Source organism: Rhinatrema bivittatum, chromosome 9 (assembly GCF_901001135.1).
Source record: "Rhinatrema bivittatum chromosome 9, aRhiBiv1.1, whole genome shotgun sequence".
NCBI classification, from domain to species: Eukaryota; Metazoa; Chordata; class Amphibia; order Gymnophiona; family Rhinatrematidae; genus Rhinatrema; species Rhinatrema bivittatum.
Window position 1 is genome coordinate 86,721,225 of NC_042623.1, and position 19,476 is coordinate 86,740,700.

Genomic DNA, 19,476 nt, shown 5'->3' on the forward strand with positions numbered 1-19,476 from the left:
AAGCTACCTGCTTAACGCTATCAGAGTATATTCAGCAGCAGACTTGTGTGTGTAAGTCCTGTGTGAAACTTTTCCTGGATATTTTTGCTGCTCGCCTGCATACCGAATATTAACCTCATCTATATTTTAGTACTGTTGAAGTTCTGCTTTAAAACCTAAGAATTAACTTAAGAACTCTTTTTCTGTTATGTATCTGTGATTCTGTCTAAGGAGTCTATTTACTATGCTGTATTAATGCCGAATGTGATTCTTAGTATATATTATAAGCACTTTAATGTGTGTTACCGGTAACACCTGCTTAGTGTGATTAATAATGCAAACATTTTTGATTCAATGTATGGCAAATATTAATGAGCTGCATCTCATCCAAATGCAGGCAAAGTAAATCATTAGTATTAAAATGGTTTAACACAGATTATTTTAAGACATACAGTCTGCATTAAGCCATTGAAAGTTAACTATTGCTCATAAGGTATAGTTAACTTTGGCGAAGAATGTTAGCAGGCTAATGTGCCTGCCAATGCTCTCACTCCACCTTCCCCACCTCCAGCCAGTCTGCAGTTGAGAATGCAGCAAGTAGCCCAAGTGTGTGGACCCCCACCCTCCCATCCAATCATCTGTTCCCCTCCCCCCCCCCAAAGAGTGAATCATCTGGTTCCCACTCCAGTACCAAAAAAGAGGCCCTCTTACCCCAGATATATACACACACACACACACACACACACACACTTCACCCCTCTGCCCCAGATTCCCTCTTTACCTAAAGTGTAGGCTGTTGGTCCCTAGGGCAGGAGTGATCCTCAATTGCTCCTAACCCACCAATTCCCAAATTCAAAATGATGCCAGCTGACCTGAGGTTCCCCTTTACTCCATAAATATAGGGCAAAGAGGTATTGTGAGTCAGTTGGCACCATTTTGAATTTGTGCCAGTAGGGAAGGAGCAAAGGAGGATCACTTCTGCCCTGGGAACCCTCAATCTGCACTTTTAAAGTGGTGGAGGGAGCTGTTCTTGTTTAGCATTCAGATGGGGAGCAGGATTTGCGTACTTCCTGCTTAACTAATACATGTTAAAAAAGTGTGCTAAAGTACGTTTTTAATGCACTTTAGTAAATAGGCACCTTAAGAACATAAGAACATGCCATACTGGGTCAGACCAAGGGTCCATCAAGCCCAGCATCCTGTTTCCAACAGAGGCCAAACCAGGCCACAACAACCTGGCAATTACCCAAACACTAAGTCTATTCCATGTTACCGTTGCTAGTAATAGCAGTGGCTATTTTCTAATTAAACATAGAAACAGAGAAATGACAGAAGAAAAGGACAAAACGGTCCATCTAGTCTGCCCATCAAGCTTATGGTAACATCTGCCATGACATACAGGTCACCTCCATACTTAGTTTCCCAAACTGTCAAAGTCAGGTCCCTTATTGGTTGCTGTTTGAGTCCAATTCCCAGTTACCTCTTGCCGTTAAAGCAGAGAGCAATGTTGGAGTTGCATCTAAAGAATCAGGCTTATTGGTTAAGTGTAGTAACAGCCACATCAGCAAATTACCCCCATGCTTATTTGTTTTCCAGACCGTAAAATTCAGTGTCCTTGTTGGTTGCTGTCTGAATCTAATTCCTCTTTTCCCCCTGCCTTTAAAACAGAGAGCAATAATGGAGTTGCATCAACATTATGAAGGCTTAATGGTTAAGGGTAGTAACCACCACATCAGCAAGTTACCCCATTCACTCTTTTCTTCATTTCCATCCTCTGGCCTATAGGGATCCGCAGTGTTTATCCCATGTGCCTTTGAAATCTTTCACTGTTCTTGTCTTCACCACCTCCTCCGGCAGGGCATTCCAGGCATCTACCACCCTCTCCATGAAGAAATATTTCCTGATGTTTTGGTTATGAGTCATCCTCCCTGGTGTTTCATTACGTGACTCTAGTTCTACTGATTTTTTTCCAATGGAAAAGGTTTGTCGTCTGTGCATCATTAAAACCTTTCAGGTATCTTGAAGGCCTGTATCATAATTCCCCTGCACCTCCTTTCCTCCAAGGTATTTAGGTCCTTCAACCTCTCCTCATAAGTCATTTGATGGAGACCCCTACCACCACCATTTTGGTCGCCCTTCTCAGCACTGCCTCCATCCTGTCTCTGTCCCTTTTGAGATACAGTCTCAAGAACTGAACGCAGTACTAAGAGTGAGGCCTCACCAAGGACCTGTACAAGGGGATTGACACCTCCTTTTTCTTACTGGTTATTCCTCTCTCTTTGCAGTTTTAGTTATCACCTTGTCACATTGCTTCGCCGTGTTCAGATCGCTAGACACCATCACCCCAAGGTCCCGCTCTTGCTCAGTGCACAATAGCCCTTCACCCTCATCACATACAACTCTTCTGGATTACCACACCCCAGATGCATGACTCTACACTTCTTGGCATTGAATCCCAGCTGCCATATGTTTGACCACCAACCAAACTTCTTTAAATCATGTCTCAATCTCTCTACTCCTTCTGGCGTGTCCATTCTGTTGCAGATCTTAGTATCATCCGCAAATAGACAAACTTTACCTTCTATCCCTTCTGCAATGTCGCTCACAAAGATATTGAACAGGACCAGTCCCAACACCGATTCTTGTGGCACTCCGCTTATCACCATTCTCTCTTCAGTGTAGGTTCCATTTACCATCACACGCTACTTCTATCTGTCAACCAGTTTGTAATCCACACCATCACCTTGGCACTTACTCCCAAGCTTCTCATTTTTTTTACCAGCCTCCTATGCAGGGCTGTATCAAAAGCTTTGCTGAAATCCAAGTAGATCACATTGAGCGCACTTCAAGCAGATTTGTCTGACAGGACCTTCCCCTGGTTAATCCATGCTGCCTCGGATCCAGCAATCTTCCTGACTATAAATAGTTCACCTTCCTTTCCTTCAGCAGAGTCTTCATTAATTTTCCCACCACCGAGGTGAGGCTAACTGGTCTGTAGTCTCCAGCCCTCTCTCTGCTCCCACGCTTGTGAAGCAGGACCACCACTGCTCTTCTGTAGTCACTCAGCACCATTCTCCCAGGGCAAGCAGGATGGTAGTCCTCACATGTGGGTGACGTCACTGGACAGAGCCCTATCACAGAAAAGTTTTCTGTCAAAGTTTCTAGAACTTTTGACTGGCAGATTCAGCATGCCCAGCATGCCATAATCCTTGTAGCCACAGGGGTCTCCCTTCAGTCTCTTTTTTTCCGTGCTGCAGTTTGTCTCACGGTTAGGAGCTCTGTGAGAATTCTCTCACACAATTTTCTTCACGGAAAAAACTTGAAGATTACTTTATTAAAAAGTTTCCTCATAGGGGTTTCCCATTGCGATATTATTTTTCATCGCTCGGTGAGTAAAGTTCACTACTCCTGGTCGGTTCCTGCCCCTACCTTTTTCGGACAGGCCATTGAACGTTTTTGGGCCTCAACCTCTGCCATTATGGCAACAGGTTTCCTAAAATGTCCAGAATGCCCCCGAACCATGTCGATTACCGACCCACATGATGTCTGTGTGCTGTGCCTCGGCTCATCACACGACGTTTCTCACTGCCCAAGTTGTGCCCAGATGACTCCGAAGGGTAGGTGGGCTCGCCTTGACAAGATGGAGACCCTGTTTAAAATAAAGCTGACTCCATCGACGTCCACCCAATCGTCACTGGCAGGAGCATTGAAGAAATTAGTCATCAAACTTTGCCGGGAGCACCAGGGTAGCGGTGACCGTCCATCACCGACTCCATCTAAGGCATCTGTAGCATCTTCCTCGGTGCTGGAGAAAGACTGGGCCGAGTACCGAGGGAAGCACTGACACCGGCACTGACGCAAGTCTACTCCAGGTGCTGGCACCGACACCGCATCGGCCTCGATGGCTATCTAGCCACTTGCGAAGAGGACACGGGTAGAGGAGCCTTTAACACCCTCTCCACCCGAAAAATGAAGGCTATCCCCACAGATATCGGTGCTGGGTACTGAGGTCCTACAAGTCCCTGTGGAGGTGCCAGTAGTGCCTAGCCTGCCTCCCCCTGTAGCTGTGATATCTACACCAGCTTTCAGGGAGGAACTGGTTTCATCCACCAGGCAGTGCTCCATGCTCTCCGAGACTTACAGCCATCGATGCCAGCCCCCGTACCAACACCGGAGCCATCGATATTTACACCATTGCTAACCAGACTGGATGCACTCATCGGTGCCCTTCCAACACAGCCCAGGCCACCGATGCCAAAGCAACCCGCAAAGTCTCTGAAAGCCCCGATTCCCATTCCAGGATCCTCAGAGGACGAAGGCACGGACTCCAGTCCCCTTTTAACACCAATTCCACCGATGCCGGAACCGATGCCTGGTCCATTAGGGCTCTCTGGACCGAGAGGCCCACGTTTCCCCTCGATGCCTTCAGTGCCGCTTAAAACCCACATCAGTGCCACCATATCTTCCATCGAAGGATCCATTGGTGCCAACACGTCCAACAGTACCAACCTTCTTCCCTCCCAAAGGATCTCGACTAGAGACCTTTTCTGACACATGGGAAGATGTTGACAACAACACATCCACGGAGGGCATCTTATCAGAACCTCCCCCAGAAGATCTCTCCTTTGCTAATTTTGTAAGGGAGATGTCAGAGACAATCCACTTTGACCTGATTACAGAGTGTTGCAACCGTCGCGGCCCAATGGCTTCACTCCGCCTACCTTTCTTTTTCTGCAACTCCTCCTGCTCCCTTTGGATGTCTGGCTGCCATGGCTTCCGCCCGCCGTCCTCTCCGGCATCCCTGGACCGGCTTGGGCACTGCCTCCTGCCATGCTCCTCAGGTACCTTAGGGCGCGTGCGCCGCGCGGCCCTCATTCTTATTTCCTCTATGGCGTGAACCTCAGGGGCATCCCCCTGTGATGACGTCACGCTGCCCGGATATTTAAGCCTGTTGTTTATTGCTAGCCTTTGAGTTAGCAAGGGATTTCCTACGGATGGGATTCGCTCTCCTTACCCAGCTACTCTGCCTCCAACTTATTTTGGACTCTTTGCTATTAACAAGGTATCCATTCCTCGGGAGCCTCTCTGCTTCTTTCAGGTCGCTATCAGGAAATGGTACTCGCTCCTCGAGGGCCCATGTTCCCTGACTCGCTGCCTGTGTCCATCTCCTCTTCTACTTGGAAGAATTCGCTACAGACAACATCTGTGAGTACTACTACCATCTACTCCTCAGAGCTGTTTCCCTGGAACTAGGTACTCGCTCCTCGAGGGCCTGCCTCCATTCCAGCACCAGTGCCATCTTCTATGGAGAACTGCTGCGTGAAGTACTTGCCAACGAGTCTCTGTGCCCAGGGATCTGGTACTCGCTCCTCAAGGGCCAGCTCTCACTATCTCGGGGCTTCTCCGTACTAGGGACTCTGTGAATATCTCAATGTACTCATTTTCTCAGTTCTTCTTCCTACAGCAGTGCTACTGGAGAAGCCGCTGTTCCAGCGCCCTGAGGAATACTAGCCCAGCCGGGATCCATCTTCTACTCACAACTGCCACCTCTGGTGGCTTCATAAACTGTCTAATAAAAGATATAATCTGTGTTTGTGTGTCAGGAACTGAGCCTGACCTGTGGCCCCTCACGGGACTTCCCCCCCCCCCCCCCGTGGGCATGGTCAGCTGCCACAGTGTCCAAGGGTCCACCCAAATCCTACAAAACATAACACAGAGGAGGACATACGCCACAAAACATTGGAAGTTCTCCAATTTGTTGGTGCTCCGAAAGAAGTTATGGCTATCCCTGTCCACGAAGTGCTAGTGGATCTCCAGCATCGTCTCTGGAAGCATCCTTGTACTGTCCAGCCAGTGAATAAGAGGAAAGATGCAACTTATCTGGTCCAACATATTCTTGGATTCCAAAAGCCACAATTACCCCATCAATCGATGGTGGTTGAGTCTGCACAGAAGAAGGCCTGAAGACTGCAACCTCACTCTTCAATACCTCCTGGCAAAGACCAAAAATTCCTTGATATTTTGGGTCGCAAGATGTTTCAGGGCTCTATGCTAGTGTCACACATAGTTGCATACCAACTTTACATGACACAGTATCAAAGGAATCTCTGAAAGCAAGTTCAGGGAATAGCCGACTTTCTTCCCCAACAACAGCAAGATAGTCTCAGCGCCATACTACAGAAAGGCCTTGAGGCTGTGAAACATGAAGTTCATGCTGCTTACGACTCCTTTGAAACAGCTTCTCGCTTTTCAGCAATGGGAATCAGCGCCAGGAGGTGGGCCTGGCTGAAAGCATGTGACTTGAGACCTGAAGACCAAGACAGACTTGCTGATTTACCATATACTGGTGAAAACCTATTCAGAGACAAGATAAAAGACGCAGTGGCTCAACTAAAAGACCTCAATGAGACCTTGCGGCAATTATCTACAGTTACTACCAAGGTCCCTTCCTCTGCAAAGAGATCCACCAGAAGGGACCCTAAAAAACTATTTTATCGTCCACGCAGATAATACCCACCTACATCTCGCGTGAGGCCAACCAGGCTGTCTCAGAGAGCACATCCTTGACAGCCCAAGACATCCAGGCCTCAGCCACCACCACAAACAGGCCAAGCCTCTGGATTTTGAGATCTATCCAGAGAACAGCAGCCGCTCCACAAATCCAGATCCAGATTTGCCAGTAAGAGGTCGAATTCACCACTTCATAACCAACTGGCTCAACATTACCACAGACCAATGGGTTATATCCATCATAACCCAGGGATACAATCTAAACTTCCTCATGGTACTCCCGGACTCACCATCCAATCCTCTTTGGATGCAAAAAGATCACACAAGCCTTCTAGATTCAGAACTGTCCACCCTTCTGGGCGCCAGGGCTGTGGAACCTGTTCCCCGGGCACAGCAGGGCAGAGGGTTCTACTCCTGCTATTTTCTCATTCCAAAGAAATCAGGCGGCCTCCGCCCCATCTTCGACCTCCGCAATCTCAACAAATTTCTACAAAAAGAAAAATTCAGGATGGTGTCCTTGGGCACCATGCTTCCCCTTCTGCAAAAAGGAGATTGGCTCTGTTCTCTGGATCTTCAAGATGCTTACGCTCACATTCCAATATTCCCACATCACCGCAAATACCTGCGTTTCCTAGTGGGACATCAACACTTTCAGTACCGGGTCCTGCCTTTCGAACTTGTCTCGGCACCCCATGTATTTACAAAGTGCCTAGCAGTGGCTGCGGCCCATCTTCGCAAGAAAAGCATACACTTCTTTCCTTACTTGGATGACTGGCTCATCAAGAGCCAATCCAAGCAAGGAGCTCTTTATGCTCTCCAGCTCACTATCAATTTGCTGCACTCTTTGGGATTTCTCATCAACTACCAAAAATCCCACCTGACTCCATCTCACCTCCTTACTTTCATTGGAACAGATTTGGACACCACAGTCGCAAAGGCCTTCCTGCTCAATGACCGTGCAGTCACACTCTCCAACCTAGCTTCTTCTCTGCGCACAAAAGTAACAGCCTCAGCCTATCAATTCCTAACATTGCTGGGCCACATGGCTTCCACAGTCTACGTCACTCCTATGGCCAGGCTGGCCATGAGAATAACTCAATGAACTTTGAAATCTCAGTGGCTCCAAGCCAATCAACAGCTTTCATCCCAGATTCAAGTAACCCAGCAGTTACATTTATCGCTTCTCTGGTGCTTGAACAAAGCCAACTTGCTAACAGGTCTACCCTTTCAGCAACCTGTTCCACAAGTAACTTTAACCACATACGCATCCAACTTGGGTGGGGAGCTCATGTGAACAATCTTCAAACTCAAGGTACTTGGACACAACTCGAAGCAACGTTTCAGATCAACTTCCTAGAACTTCAGGTTATACGTTATGCTCTATATGCGATCAAGGACTGCCTTTCACACAAGACTGTTCTCATATAGACAACACAGTTGCAATGTGGTACTTGAACAAACAGGGAGACACAGGCTCTTTTCTCCTATGCCAAGAAACCGCGGAGATCTGGGCCTGGATCCTAGCACACTCCATGTATCTCTGGGCCACTTATCTGCTAGGTATACAGAACATAGTAGCAGATTGCCTCAGCCGACAGTTCCATCCCCACAAGTGGTCTCTGGATCCTGTGGTAATGACCAGAATCTTCAAACGCTGGGGTCAACCAACAATAGACCTCTTTGCATCCGAACTGAATCACAAAGTGGACAGATTCTGTTCCCTGCACAGGCAACAAAACAAGTTAGCCATGGATGCCTTCGCTCACCCCTGGAGCACAGGCCTCCTATACACATATCCCCTGATACTGCTGATAGCCAAAACTCTCGTGAAGCTACAACAGGACAAAGGGTCAATGATATTCATAGCCCCATATTGGCCTCGACAAGTATGTTTTCCCATGCTTCTCGACCTCTCGATCAAAGAACCCATTCACCTGGGCACAGCGCCCACTCTTTTATAACTCAGAACCAAGGCATGTTATGCCATCGAACCTTCAGACCCTGTCCCTCACAGCCTGGATGTTGAAAGCTTGATTCTGCATCCGCTCAACCTTTCAACTGATGTCTCTCAAGTGCTTGTAGCCTCACGAAAACCTTCCACACGAAAATCCTATCGTTCTAAGTGGAATAGATTTACCATATGGTGCACACAAAAAGGTATCGACCCTTTTCCCTGCCCTACTCCATCTCTATTAGACTATCTCTGGCACCTTTCAAATTCTGGTCTCCAGACTTCTTCGGTGAGGGGACACATGAGTGCCATCTCAGCGTACCACAAAGGCATTGAGGATGCCCCGGTAACAGCACAACACCTTGTGAGTAGGTTCATGAGGGGCCTATTACAACTTAAGCCCCCTCTACGCCCACCAGTCACTGAATGGGACCTAAATGTAGTACTTACAAGGCTCATGCGCTCCCCGTTTGAGCCTTTGCACTCCTGCGATGTTAAATTTCTTACATGGAAAGTTCTCTTCATAGTAGCCATTATATCCGCTCGAAGGGTTAGTGAGTTACAAGCACTTGTCACATACTCACCCTATACAAGGTTCCTACATGACCGAGTGGTCCTCCGTACTCACCCTAAATTCCTTCCCAAGGTGGTTACTGACTTTCACCTTAATCAGTCCATAGTCTTACCCACCTTTTTCCCAAGGCCTCACTCTCACCAGGGCAAGAGCGTTCTACACACCTTGGACTGCAAACTCGCACTTGCATTTTACCTAGACCGCACTGCAGTCCATAGGAAATCCACCCAACTCTTTTTATTTCTTTTGACAAAAACAAACTAGGAGTTGCAGTGGGCAAACAAACTCTCTCCAACTGGCTAGCAGACTGTATCGAATTCTGCTATGAAAAAGCAGGCCTTCCTCTCCAGGGACGAATGAAGGCGCACTCAGTAAGAGCCATGGCAATGTCAGTAACACACTATCATTTAGTACCAATTGCTGGCATCTGTAAAGCTGCAACATGGAGCTCTCTCCACACATTTGCAGCACATTACTGCCTGGACAAGGAAGGATGTCAGGACTCTGCCTTTGGCCAATCCGTCCTGAAGAATTTATTTCCAGTATAATCCCAACTCCTTCCACATCCATCTGCTGTAATTTTCAGGCTGCCTCATTTTTCCCAACAGTACACCAGTTGTGGTGCCTGTTGCACAAGTTGTGCGCTGTTGGTCCAAATTAAATTTGAGTCTGCCTGGAGCTTGCTAATCACCCACATGTGAGGACTACCATCCTGCTTGTCCTGGGAGAAAGCAGAGTTGCTTACCTGTAACAGGTATTCCCCCAGGACAGCAGGATGTAGTCCTCACGAAATCCACCCGTCATCCCGCGGAGTTGGGTCTGAAACATTTTATTATTTTATTTTTTCACTCGCACCTTTTGCTGAAAATGAGACTGAAGGAAGACCCCTGTGGCTACAGGGATTATGGCATGCTGGGCATGCTCAGTGTGCCAGTCAAAAGTTCTAGAAACATTAAGAGAAAAGTTTTCCGTGATAGGGCTCCATCCAGTGACATCACCCAGATGTGAGGACTACATCCTGCTGTCCTGGGAGAATACCTGTTACAGGTAAGCAACTCTGCTTTTCCTGTTTCCAAGGATCTGTTGAATAGGTCATGCAGCAGACCCGCCAGCACATCTCTGAGCTCCCTTGGTATCCTGGGATAATTCTCATCAGGCCCCATGGCTTTGTCCACTTTCAGTTTTCCTATCTCTTCCCATACATTCTCTTCTGTAAATCGAATTTTGGTCTACTTCAGCCCCTTCCACAATCTTGCTAACTAGCTTCGGTCCTTCTACAGGGTCTTCTTTAGTGAACACCGAACTGAAGTATTTAATATTTTTGCTATTTCTTTGTCTCTCTCCACACATTGAACCTTGTCACCTTTCAATTTCACTATACTGCTTCGGCCCTTTCTCTGATGTATCTGAAAAATGTTTTGTCACCTCGCTTTACCTCTTTGGCAATCCCTTCTTCTGCTTGGCTTTTTGCTTTCTTGATTTCTTTCTTCGTCTCCCTCAGTTTCACTAGATATTCTTCCCTGTGTTCCTCTTTTTGGGATTCTTTATGTTTCTTGAACGCTTTCTTTTTCGGTTTTATTTTTTTCAGCCACTTTCTTTGAGAACTAGATCGGTTTCTTATTTCTCTTACTTTACTTTACTTTACTAACATACAGATTTCTTGCCTTTGTAATTGCTGCTTTTAGTTTGGCCCACCGTTGTTCCACCTCTCTCATTTTCTCCCAGTCTTCTAGTTCTACTGCCAGATACGTCCCCATTTCAACAAATGCTGAATTTTTGAAATTCAAAACTTGGGTCTTTGTGTGACTTCTCCATGGGCAATTTGCGATAGCAGACCATACCGTTTGATGATCACTGTTGCTGAGGAGGGCATGCAACCAGACATTAGAGACATTATCCCCATTAGTGAGCACAAAGTCAAGTATAACTCCCTCCCTTGTGAGTTCCATTACCATGTGTTTGAACAGAGCCCCTTGCAGGGCATCCAATATCTCTCTACTTCTGGTAGATTCCACAGAAGGGATTCTCCAGTCTACGTCCAGCAGATTAAAATCTCCAAAAATCAACACTTTTCCCTTCTTTCCCACCTTTTGGATGTCTTCAACCAGATCTCTGTTTAGTTCTACCATTTGAGTTGGAGGCCTGTAAACTACTCTGGTAAAAATGGATACACCATCATCTGTTTTTTTTAGGATGGCCCATTATGCTTCTTCTTCTCTACCCCACATTCCTTGCAGTTCAGTTGCTTGAATATTTTTTTGACATAAAGAGCTACTTCTCCCCCTTTTCTGTCCTCTTTGTCCTTCCTTAACAAGTTATAACCAGATATGGCCGTATCCCAATCTTGAGAATCTGTGAACCATGTCTCCGTAACAGCAACAATGTCAAAGTTCACCTCCACCATTAGGTCCTGCAGGTCTTGAATTTTCTTGCCCAGACTACAAGCATTTGTGGTCATAGCTTTCCAACTCATCTCCCTAGGGTTGCTTCTCTTCTTAGTCATCTTTTCTGCTATTTTGAGCTGATTGACATTATTTTCTTCTTTCAATTCCTGTCTTGCTTGGGGGTGACATGGCAATTTTATTGGCCACCTCCTGTCACCCCTGCCTTCTAGTTTAAATGCCTCATAGTATATGCTCTGAATTTCTCACTTAGCATCCTCCTCCTAGCCAAGGACAAATGTAGTCCCTTCTTATAATATAACCTTTTGCTGTTCCATACACAGCCCAATTCACCAATGTAACCAAATCTACTTGATTTATACAATGCTTTGAGCCAAACATTGAAGTTATCTATATGGCAGAGCCTTTCCTTCCCCTTTCCATGAATAGGAAATACTTCTGAAAAAGCGATGGTCTTTTCCATATGTCTAATCTTCATCCCTAAGTTTTGGAAATCTTTCTGCACTACAAGGATACCATGTCTAGCAAGGTCATTGGTCCCCAGATGAATGATAACATTGATAGTGAAGTCTCTTTCTTCTGTAATTGTGTTGATTATCTGGTTGGCATTTCTACTAGCTAAGGATCCTGGAAGGCATTAACTGTTGTGTCCCCATCAAAATTATTACCCAAATTGGTTCCTTTGATGACTGAGTCTCCCAGCAGAAGGTAATATATAAGTAGTGCCTGCCAGGATGCAAATTGTAGGGCCATGAGCCACCAAAATTTGCTTTGAGGAAAACAAGTTGACCTTGAGATTTGTACATGATGTCTACTTTGGAGGCATGACTTGCTACAAAAGTTCTGTAATATTGTAAGACACAAGAGTTCTAATTTTTTCTTAGTGGCTGTACCATAGGATGTCTTGTGATGAAACAATAATGCAAAATACTATACATTTGTGTATATATATATATATATATATATATATAAATAATCAAATTGTATCTATTTTTTGTACATATTTCACAGTTTGAAGAAGCTATTAAAAAATGCAAAAAAAGAAGATTAAAGAGTATGATGGTGGAGAGTTTATATCCCAGCTGAGTAGTTTCCAAGGTGAACTGAAAAACAGGCATTTTGAAACTGAGAGCCAAATCAGTAGGCTAAAAACTAAGGTATGTTTCCATAATTCATTCTTTCAAACTGTTTGATGCCAGATGCCTATGCTGTGCTTGTGTTTCTTTATTATTATGTTGAACAAAGTAGTGGTGTCATGTTACTCCAGTTAGATATGTAAATAAAGGTCACCCAACAAGATGGAGGTGATACCTTTTTATTTACTCCTGGGGGAATTCTGCGCAAAAAAATTGAAAATTCTGCAATAACAAATTGAAAGTTCTGCACACACATTTTCTAAATTCTGCAAAATTCTGCACATTTATTTTCCAAAATAACAATATTTTTCGCAAATTATTCTGCATTTCAGTGCAATAAGTGTCCCTGGCAACTTGGCTCATCTGCCAGCAGTGTCAATTGCTGCTCCTGGCAGGGACTGCTGCAGTTGTTGCTAACCTCTCCACTTGAGTATCCCTGCTCACTGTCTCTCTGTCTCTGTCTCACTGTCTCTCTTACAACTCCAAATGGTTAGACCTTCCCTTCACTGCTCCCCAGTCCACTCGACCTACCAGAACTACCAACAAAGGCACCCTCCTCGTGCCCTCACTTAAAATAGCCCATCTCTCCTCTGCACGTGACCGTGCCCTCTCGATCGCAGGTCCCTCTCTCTGGAATACCCTGCCGCCCAACCTACGCCTGGAACCATGTGCGATCAAATTAAAAAAGAAATTAAAAACTTTCTTATTTAAACAAGCTTACCCAGAATAGACGGCCCACAAACATGTCAAATTATGCATCACCACATGGTGCTTCAGCGTTCCTCACATTGAGGACCCAGTTGTTTAGTTAATCTCTTGTTAATCTCTTCTTCTTAGCTGCCTCTTGTTACCCTTCTCCCAGTTTGCCTTTCCCTGTTATAATGTAATTTCCAAACTTGATTCGTTCTATGTAAACCGGTGTGATGTCCACAACTAATACCGGTATATAAAAATGTTTAAATAAATAAATAAATATCAGACATATGCTTTCTCTCACATGCCATCTGTCACACACATGTTCTGTCTCCCCACATACAAATCTCTCACACACACACAGACTCCCAGGTAGACACCCACCCACTGGCTCACAACAAACACAAGGGCTCAAACATACACTCTCAGGGCCAGGGCCTCTTCTTTAGCCCTTCTCTTTCCCCCCCCCCCCCCTTCTTTCTCTTTCCCCCTCCCCCCTTCTTTCTCTTTCCCCGTCCCCCTTCCCCTCTGTTCCCCTCCCTTCTCTCTTTCCCTCTTCTCCTCCTTGCTTGCTTACCTCGAGCCGCCGGTGCTGTGCTGCGATGCCCCCACTCTCCCTGTGCCACCTGACTGCCCCTCCTTTCTCTCTCTCTCCCTCCCCCCTCTTCTCCTCCTCTCTTATTCCCCTCCTTTCCCCTTCCCCCTTCTCTCTCTCCTTCCCCCTCCCCCTCTCTTTTTCCCCCTTCTTTCTGAACATAAGCTGGCAACAAATCCCATGATACCATGACACTATATAGCAGCAGATAAGAGCCATAAAGGTCAATCTAATCTTCTCCGGTTAAAAACTAGCCTCAAATCTGAATAGGGGTAAAAGAAGTGGAAGGTAAGGGTCTAAGAAGTAGGCCAAACGTAGGAAAATAAAAATCATGTCTACGCGTTACAGTCTGAAAACCAAAGCTGGCTGGCTTGCTATGCACCCCAGTTCTGGGACAAGAAAGGCTGCACCGACACCAAGCACATGGAGATCCAGTCCTAGTTTTCACCACCGCCTGCACTGCTGGGACTTGTGATTTAATTTTTTATTTTTTTTTTACAGCTTTCAGGGGACTCGGGAGTCCAAGTCCCAGCATTTGACAGGGGGAAGCGAGATAAGAACAGGCCGATCTCTGACGGTGCTGCTGATCGGAAGCTTAACAGGACCCAGTCGTCGCAATACCCTCCCCCTCCCCCCCCCCCCCCCAGCGGGTAAAGGCGTGTGCCCGGCCGGTGCTTGTGACCCCCTTCCCCCCCCAGCGCCCGATGAGCATCCCTGGCCACAGATAACTCATACTGCAGACAGGAAAAAAATAAACCATAGGCCTCAGCGTCTGCCGCTACCTGAGCCCAACTGCACACCCTCGCTGCTTGCTCTCTTTCACCTTCTCTCTTTCTCTTCCCCCTCCCCTCTGTTCCCCTCCCTTCTCTCTCTCCTTCTTCTCCTCCTTGATGCTTGCTCCTTGAGCCGCCGTTGCTGTGATGCGATGCGATGCCCCCACTCTCCCTGCGCCACCTGACGTCGCTGTCCCAGATTGGCCGCATGCTTCCGGGTTTTATTTTATCCTTTTCCGGCGCGGGATAAAATCTGCGGGAACTGCGACAAGTGAAGAAATCTGCGAGGTGAGGGAGGAATTCTGCGTGAAGGAGGAATTCTGCGCAAGTTCTGCATTCCGCAGTAGCACAGAATTCCCCCAGGAGTATTTATTGGACTAATTTAATACTTTTGAGAATAATTTTCAAAGCCATTTCTGTGGGTGAAATAGGAATGGCCTGTTATAAACTTGCCCACCTGATATGCGGGTAAGTGTTTGCAGATCTGACCAATTCTGGGCAGTTCTGTCTGAGAATTTTCTTGGTCTTCCAGATCTTGCTTTGACTTCAACAGTTCCATGTAACTTCCATTTCTTAACAGTGTTTCAGACAATGGAAATTGCTAGCTGGAAGTGTTTTAGAGATTTTTTTTATAGCCTTCTCCTGCTTTGTAAGTGTGAAGTATCTTCATTTTCAAATGCACATATAGCAGCTTAGAGGAGCCCATGGTTGTTGAAAATAGACAGAACAGCAACCTGAGAGGTAGAAGGGTCAGAGTATTTGTTCAGATGTGGAATTTCTTCACCTGTCTAATTGAAGGACATTTGGGGCTTTACTTCAGACAAAAGAAGCCATGTTTACAATCTGTGGTTGGTTGAGACTGAATAAGTTGATCCTTAATAATGAAAAAACAGAGAGCTTGTTGGTGGGGGAACCATTACCTACGGGGGATCTATCCTAGTTATTTTCAGTTCCAGCCTAATCTCTGAATTGGATAAAATGAAATCTCTAGAGATGCGGTTAGACTCAGCTATGTCCTTAGAACATAAGATATGCCATACTGGGTTAGACCAAGTGTCCATCAAGCCCAGCATCCTGTTTCCAACAGTGGCCAATCCAAGTCACAAGTACCTGGCAAGTACCCAAACATTAAATAGATCTTAAGCTTATTAAGTAATAGCAGTTTATGGATTTTTCCTCTAGGAACTTACCCAAACGTTTTTTAAACCCAGTTACACTAACTGCCATAACCGCATCCTCTGGCAATGAATTCCAGAGCTTAACTGTACACTGAGTGAAAAAGAATTTTCTTGAATTTGTTTTAAATGAGCTACTTGCTAACTTCATGGAATGCCCCCTAGTTCTTCTATTATCTGAGAGAGTAAATAACCAATTTACATTAGCCTGTTCAAGTCCTTTCATGATTTTGTAGACCTTTATCATATCACCCCTCAGTCATCTCTTCTCTAAACTGAACAGCCCTATCTTCTTTAGCCTTTCTTCATAGGTGAGCCATTCCATGCCCTTTATCATTTTGGTTGCCCTTCTCTGCATTTTCTCCAGTGCAACTATATATTTTTTGAGATGTGGTGACCAGAATTGCACACAGTATTCAAGGTGCAGTCTCACTATGGAACGATACAGAGACATTATGACATCCAGCGTTTTATTTTCCATTCCCTTCCTAATAATTCCTAACATTCTGTGCTTTTTTGACCACTGCACACAGAGCCGACAATTTCAATCACTGTGACACCAAGATAGAACCTAACATTGTATAACTACAGCAAAGGTTATTTTTCCCTATATGCATCACCTTGCACTTGTCCACGTTAAATTTCATCTGCCATTTGGAAGCTCAGTCTTCCAGTTTTTTCTGCAATTTATCAAAATCCGCTTGAGATTTAATTACTCTGCATAATTTTGTGCAGTGGAGTAGAGGAGTAGCTTAGTGGTAACAGCAGCGGGCTACAAACCAGGGAAACCAGGGTTCAAATCCCACTGCTGCTCCTTGAGACCTTGGGCAAGTCACTCTACTCTCCTTTGCTTCAGGTACAAACTTAGAATGTAAGCTTTTTTGGGATAGGGAAATACCCCCTCGAGGTTTGTTCCTCTCAGTGACTGTCCTCCCAACAGTGGCCCGGATTGGGAGGAGGAGTTGAGAAAGATTCCCACTATGAAAGGGGACAATCTGAAAGTTGTGTGCCTGTTTCAGAGAGAGAAGCTGGGTCCTCTGATCCCGCATGTCCTGGCAGAGCTGGGAATAGCGGTCCCACAGGAAGAGACAGACCCAGAACACAGTGGATCCACTCATGGCTTGTTCGAGGGGCCCGGCCAGGACTTTTCCTTTCCATTGAATGGTTAAGCAGTTGATGGTCAGGGAGTGGGACTTTCCGGAGACTAGTCTTAAGGTTAGCAGGGCTATGGATAAGCTTTATCCCTTGCTTGAGGAGATCCTGTAGCTCTTGAAGGTGCCGAACGTGGATGCTTCTGTGTCGGCGATCACCTCCTTTCCAATAGCTGGGGCGGCAGCTCTGAAGGATCTGCAGGTGAGGAAGCGCGAGGTGCACCTCAAAAAGATTTTTGAAGTCTCTGCTCTGTGTATCCGTGCTGTGGTGTGCAGCAGTTTTATGCTTCAGGCAAGCCTGAAATGGGTGCAGCAACTACAGAGTGCCAGGGATTTCTCACCCCAGGAATCCGAACAAGCAGAACGCTTAAAAGCAGCGGTAGCTATGGAGCTGATGCCTTATATGATCTTATTCACACCTCTTCTAGGACAGTGGTCTCTGTGGTATCAGCTAGAACTCTTGTGGTTACGGAACGGGTCGGCAGACATTTTGACAAAAGCTCAGTTTGGAGCATTCCCTTTTAAGGTCAAACTCCTTTTTGGAGAGGACTTTAAGAAGTTGATAAAGCGGCTCGGAGATAATGAGATGCACAAGCTGGCGGAAGAGAAGCCTAAAGGACCAAAAGGTTTTATGCCGGTTTGCTCTCATTTTCGAGGCCAAAAGTGTTTCCATTAGAGCAAGACTCCAGGTGCAGGCCAGAGGCAGATCTCGAGGAGGTTTCAGTCCTTGTCCCATTCCTTTCGTGGATGCAGAGCGACCCGAGAAGGCTCCAGCCAAGGCCCTAGTGAGGCCAAATCCGCACAATGATGCAAGGCCGACCCACTCCTCAGACCCAGCCATTGGGAGTTGGTTGACTCTCTTTTTTACGAGAAGTGGGTCAAGATCACATCGGACCGGTGGGTTCTAAGCATGATAAAACAAGGCTATGTTTTAGATTTTGCTTGGCCGCTTAGAAGCCTATTCATGTTATCTCCTGTGCTTCTCCAGCAAAGAAACTTATCATTCAATAGACCATCCAAAGGCTAAGAATGCTGAGGGCCATCGTTCCCATCCCCCAGGAGGAGAGGGAGAAGAGAACGTACTCCATTTATTTTGTGGTGCCGAAGAAGGAAGGGACATTTTGAAGACGGTAATCGCAGCCCTTAAGGTCCCCCGTTTCAGGACGGAGACTCTCAGATCTGTCATAGCGCCGGTGCGAAGCGGGGAGGTTTTGGCTTCCCTGGATCTTATGGAGGCATATGTGCACATTGGGATTCGCAGGGATCATCAGAGATACCTCAGGTTCATGATTCTCGGGAAGCATTTTCAGTTTTGCGCTCTCCTAGTCGATCTGGCCACCGCTCCAAAGACTTTCACCAAGGTAATGATGGTAGTAGTGGCAGCCCTGAGAAAGGAGGGGGTGCTGATGTATCCATATCTGGACGATTTGTTCATTTGAGTGAAGTCGGAGGACCTTTGCAGATAGGCGGTGGAAGTGGTTTGAGATCCTTGGTTGGATTGTGAACCTGGCCAAGAGCCACCTTTCACCTTCACAGGTTTTGGATTTCTTGGGTGCATGATTTGATACCTCTGTGGGCAAGGTCTTTCTCACGGAGGAGTGGATTCTCAAGCTACAAGTGCAAGTTCGGAACCTGTTGGAGATCCGAGTGCCCAGGATCTGCAGTTACTTGTGGGTCCTCGATTCCATGGCCTTGACCTTGGAGCTAGTCCCATGGGCATTTGCTCATATGAGACCTCTACAGAAAGTATCTTGGTGGGATCCGGTTTCAGAGCAGTTTCATCTTCCATTACCACTTACATAGTTTGCCAGGTCCAGTCTTTTGTGGTGGCTTGCTCGGGACAACTTGTGCCGTGGGGTGGACCTCGAGGTGCATCATTGGATGGTAGTAACTACTGATGCCAGTCTCACCAGTTGGGAGGGCTGTGTGTCAGTCCCAGTTGGTGTAGGGTCAATGGTCGCCGGAGGAAACAACCTGCTCCATCAATCAACTACAGACGAGCGCAATGCGGCTGGCTCTGGAGAAGTTTTTTTCCCCTTTTGCAGAACTGTGCAATCAGAGTTCTGTCAGACAGTGCAACGACAGTGGCTTACATCAACCGCCACGGAGGTACCAAGAGTCATGCGGTTGCTCTGGAAGCAGAGATGCTGATGCCCTAGGCGGAGCAGCATCTGGCCTTGATAGCTGTGTTGCCCATAGTGGGGTTCAACAACGTGCAAGCGGATTTTCTCTGCCAACAACAATTGGATTCAGGAGAATGAGAGATTTCAGAGGAAGCGATGACCCTCATTTTTCGCAGGTGGGGCATGCCTCATATGGACCTGATGGCAACCCCAAGGAACACCAAGTCACCACGTTTCTTCAGTCACAGAAGAGAACATGGAGCGGAAGGGGTCGATGCCCTAGTGCTGCCTTGGCTGCATGATGTTCTGATTTATGTGTTTCCTCCATGGCCTCTGGTGGACAAGTCCTAAGAAGAATAGAGGTCCACCAATGGAAGGTGATCCTTGTGGTTCCAGAGTGGCTACAAAGGCCTT

At 46.4% G+C, this 19,476-nt stretch overlaps 1 protein-coding gene across 1 annotated transcript in view; it reads left to right on the forward strand.

Annotated features, from left to right (window-relative positions):
- The window catches only part of LOC115099561 (ankyrin repeat domain-containing protein 26-like), a 462,251-nt gene that overhangs the window by 375,770 nt on the left and 67,005 nt on the right, over positions 1–19,476 (forward strand). Inside the window, 3 exon segments of the mRNA XM_029617295.1 lie at positions 1,320–1,328; positions 2,762–2,786; positions 12,463–12,573. Of these exon segments, the coding sequence (XP_029473155.1) occupies positions 1,320–1,328; positions 2,762–2,786; positions 12,463–12,573 (145 nt within the window).